This window comes from Megalobrama amblycephala, linkage group LG8 (assembly GCF_018812025.1).
Source record: "Megalobrama amblycephala isolate DHTTF-2021 linkage group LG8, ASM1881202v1, whole genome shotgun sequence".
NCBI classification, from domain to species: Eukaryota; Metazoa; Chordata; class Actinopteri; order Cypriniformes; family Xenocyprididae; genus Megalobrama; species Megalobrama amblycephala.
In genome coordinates this window covers 7759-12638 of record NC_063051.1, presented here as the reverse complement: position 1 = coordinate 12638, position 4880 = coordinate 7759, and the positions used below count along the sequence as shown (strand labels likewise).

General features: G+C 35.6%; 1 protein-coding gene across 1 annotated transcript; it reads left to right on the top strand.

Annotated features, from left to right (window-relative positions):
• The first annotated feature begins 970 nt into the window (after nucleotides 1–970).
• rps10 (ribosomal protein S10) lies at nucleotides 971–4524 on the top strand. Its single transcript, XM_048198500.1, has 6 exons — nucleotides 971–1092; nucleotides 1865–2014; nucleotides 3576–3750; nucleotides 4074–4151; nucleotides 4247–4302; nucleotides 4446–4524. The coding sequence occupies exons 1-6, from the start codon at nucleotides 988–990 to the stop codon at nucleotides 4485–4487; spliced, it is 606 nt and encodes a 201-aa protein (XP_048054457.1). The 5' UTR covers nucleotides 971–987; the 3' UTR covers nucleotides 4488–4524.
• The last annotated feature ends 356 nt before the right edge of the window (nucleotides 4525–4880 follow it).

Genomic DNA, 4880 nt, shown 5'->3' with positions numbered 1-4880 from the left:
TTGTGGACTGTATTTGATGTCACAACAGGACAGTATTTATGGGCAAAACAGGCGATGTCGGAATTGTACTGGTCGCTGTTTTGCATGCATACAATGAATTACCACTGAGGACATCCATTGCATTTGTAATATACTGTATAAACTACTACCGTTCAAAAGTTTTAGAAATCTGTAAGATTTTTTAATGTTTTTAAAAGAAGACTGTTCTGCTTAACAAGGCTGCATTTATTTGATCAATAATAGAGTAATATTGTAAAATATTTTGTAAAATGTAATTCATTCCTGTGATCAAAGCTGAATTTTCAGCATCATTACTCCAGTCTTCAGTGTCACATGATCCTTCAGAAATCATTCTAATATGATGATTTGCTGCTCAAAAAACATTTATTACTATTATCAGTGTTGAAAACAGTTGTATACATCTTTTTCAGGATTCTTTGATGAATAGAAAGAATTATAAATGTTTTTAATGAATGTTTAATGAATCCTTGCTGAATAAAATTATTAATTTCTGTCAAAAAATAAATTCTTTCTGACCCCAAACATTTAAACGGTAGTGCATAATATTACAAAAGCTTTCTATTTCAGATATGCTGTTCTTTTTAACTTTCTATTCATCAATAAACTGTTTTAACATTGATAATAATCAGAAACGTGTCTTGAGCATCAAATCAGCATATTAGAATGATTTCTGAAGGATCATGTGACACTGAAGACTGGAGTAATGATGCTGAAAATTCAGCTTTGATCACAGAAATAAATTACATTTTAAAATATATTCAGATATTTTAAATTCTAATAATATTTCACAATATTACTGTATTATTGATCAAATAAATAAAATAAAAACTTATTTTAAAAAACATTAAAAAATGTTACCCATCCCAAACTTTTGAACAGTAGTGCATGTACAATTTTTTTATATTATTATTATTATTATTATTTAAACGCTTTTGTGAGAAATTAATACTACCTCCAGTTCACTAGATGGCGCATCGCGCTTCACACGTGACGCATAAAGAGCAGCGAAACAATACAGGAAGAACAGCTGATGACGTTCTTTCCGGCTCCGGTCTCTCAGCAAGAGTAAAGGTAGGCCGAAACAAGAGCCAAAAATCCGTTCAAAATCTTCATCATCTTACTATTTTATGTGTTATTTCAAGCGAATTCCATTTAAATAAACTCCTTATAATGAATATATCTCAGTCTTGAGAAAATATTCAGAGGGGAAATACTATATATAAGGCGGGATGTGTGTCTGCGGCGCGAGAGTGTTTCACGGCTGGTATAAAGTCAACATAGTAACATGAAATGAGAAAATAACATTGAATAAAAGATTTATTAGTGTTGTTGTTGTTGTTACAGAAAAGAAATATATTAAATGCCGAAACCGTTATTAGTGTGAATGCATCTAGGCGTTTAACTGTCGTCGCATAATGTTACTAAAAGTACCATGCTATTACCATGTTTTTTCTTTTAGCCATGGTAAGTTACTAACATGTACATAATACGATACTTTAATATGATAGTCGTGTAATACCATGATATTACCATCACTACTACAGCAGTACTTCCTTGTATGTGGTTCTGCGTTGATTTAGTGATGACAACTGATAGAAATAGTAGGGTGTTTTGAACAATATACCATGGTACTGTTTGTCATATATTATGCAAATGATTCTGTAAGATATACCAATGGTGTTTATGGTAAAACTAAGGTCTCAAATGTTGGCTTAAAAGTTTGTTTCTATATAAATATACATTGAATGCAATGCAAGTCTCATCTGCCAAATGCATAATGTAAATATCATAAAACGTATGAATGCATGTCATGCTCATGATTGTTTTTTTTTTCTCTCGGCAGATGTTGATGCCCAAGAAGAACCGCATTGCTATCTATGAGCTCCTCTTCAAAGAGGGCGTCATGGTGGCCAAAAAAGATGTGCATCTTGCAAAACATCCAGAGCTCGCTGACAAGAACGTACCCAACCTTCACGTGATGAAGGCGATGCAGGTGAGTCCTTCGTTAATGGACCAATCAGTGACTGTGACTGTATATTGTAGGGTTGCAACTAACTGTTATTTTGATAATTGATTAGTTGGCTGATATTTCTTTGATTAATCAGATACTTTTTTTTTTTTTTTTTGAAAAAACACTATTTATTCCTTCAAACAAACGTGGCAGTTGAATGCTATGAAAACATGTGTGTGTATATGCAAAATAGCTATAAAGCAAAAGGACAGTTTAAATCCCTACATTAAAAATGAAGATAATAAAGAAAAACCAAAACCAAAAAAAACGAACTCCGTGTTAACAGTAGGGGTGGGAATCTTTAGTCTTCTCATGATGCGATTCTAAAATGATTCTTGATCTACTTTTTTTCTTAATTATTTTGACAACCTTTTTAAAATAATTACAAGTTGAGAAAATAATTAAAACAATTGTATCTTAAGAATTTTAAACTAATATAACTTCAAAACATACAAGCAAGTAGCAAATAATGAGGAGCAACGAAACAGATTACAAGCAATAAACAAAGAGTGCTTTCAGTATTTAAGATTATCTGAACGTTTTCTTTCTCACGTTTACTGTCATTTCTTTGTTCATAGACAGCGATCTAAGTTGCATTCACACACAGATCTCTTCTGAAATATAATAAGTAATGTGGTTTGTCCTGTCCATTTAATATCTTAAGACACAAATTGGCTGTGTTCAGGCTAACGTTACGTTAATTTTGCGTCATAAAGCCATTTTGAGACGCAAGTACATTAAACCACTTACACGGAGTCGTGCACAGTGGTTTTAAGTACTTGATGTACGTGGTTTAATGTACTTGCGTCTCAAAATGGTTTTATGTCACAAAATTAATGTAACGTTAGCCTAATCAGCCAGTTTTGTCTTAATTTTTTTTTAGAATCGATCTAGAATCATTAGAGAGAGAATCGCGATGCATCGATGGATCGATACTGTTATTATTATTATTTATTTATTTTTTTTCTCCCACCCCTAGTTAACAGATAAGAGGAATGTTCTGCAGGAACACACATTCACTCTTAAGGCCCCGATATACTTCAAACGAAGTTCTTTTCCATTCTTCGTTTAGTGGTAAAGCGAAGTTTGAAATACGTGAGCAGCGATTATACTGTAATCAGACATCTGACGCCACCCGCACTGCTGAGTGCATTAAGATGAATATGTAAATGTATGTGCTGTGCACTTTCTTCTCAGTAACAAACGCAACAAAAATGAGAAAATGGCAAAGCACATGACAGGGAAAGCCATGTCACAACATTACGCTTATGCATTAGCTTGAAGCTTGAAGAATTCTCATGTTTTGGGCAGCTTAGATCACGTACCTTTCCTGCAGCAGCTCACTTTGTTTCTTCCGCTGTTTTTAGTTACATTTTGTAAATAGAAATGCGTTATTCAGTGCTGTAATTTGATGCAACTAGTGGAAGTTTTCTGTGCACGGAGGGCAGATGCGAAAAATGATATTCGTTGTCCTATGATTTTCATTATCTTCTATTATCGATTCTATATTCCATAGTATATTGAAACACTTTTGCCTTCCCAGTCTCTGAAGTCATGTGGGTACGTGAAAGAGCAGTTTGCTTGGCGCCACTTCTACTGGTACCTGACCAATGAGGGCATCCAGTACCTGCGGGACTTCCTCCACCTGCCCCCGGAGATCGTCCCCGCCACCCTCCGCCGCCAGACCCGCCCAGAGACCGCCAGACCTCGTCCCAAGGGTAAGATGGTCATTGTTTCCTCACCTAAAAAGCTTTTCAAATCGAAACTGGTTATTTTGCACCTTCATGATGTTCCAAACCCATAAACTTGTTTGTTTTCCATGCAATTTTTGTAGAATATCCACATCTTTTCCATTCAATGACATAAAAAGTAGATCATAGAACTCAATCTTTAAAAATCATTACTACTAGAAAGCTATGTTATGTCTTGAATATAGTGCATTGACTAATTTCGCTCCTATTTGGAGTGTGACCTATAAATGGTTGCAAACAAAGCCAGTCCATTTCAAAGACCTTACTAAATCAAACGTGGTGTTTTTCAGGTCTTGAGGGAGAGAGACCGGCTCGTCTGGCCCGTGGTGAGGGAGACAGAGATGCTTACAGGCGGTCTGCAGCTCCACGTACGTACACAATACATACTGTTGACATCAGCGTAATCTTTATCTGTGGCCTCGACGTGCAGCATTGTGTTAAACTAAAACTGTTTGTCCTACAGCCGTCGCTGATAAGAAGGGTGAGGCTGGTGCAGGTGCAGCCACAGAATTCCAGTTTGTAAGTACTGCTGTTTAAATACTATTTAAAATGCATTTTCAGTGTGTGACTTGATTACAAAAATGCAAGCTTGAATAATCCACTTGGGAAATGGAAAAGGTGACACTCACTTTTTGCATGTGCTCCAATTTTTTTTTTTTCAGAGAGGTGGTTTTGGCCGTGGCCGAGGACAGCAGCCACAGTGATTTTCCACATTATCTGTACAATAAAGTTTCAAAAGTACTTTTGTGTCAGACTCGTTTGTATATTGGTTGCTGGTAATTGTGAATGCATTCAGTGCAATATTCTTTGTTGGTTTAATTTTCTTCCTGTTTTGTGTTTTTGAAGAATCTGTTAAAGGTGCCCTCGAATCAAAAATTGAATTTTCCTTAGCATAGTTGAATAACAAGAGTTCAGTACATGGAAAAGACATGCACTGAGTTTCAAACCCCATTGTTTCCTCCTTCTTATATAAACCTCATTTGTTTAAAATACATCCGGAGAACAGGCGAATCTCAACATAACACCGACTGTTACGTAACAGTCGGGGACTCCGCCCCCAATATTTGCATATGCTCATGATCCAGGCCAGGCGGAAC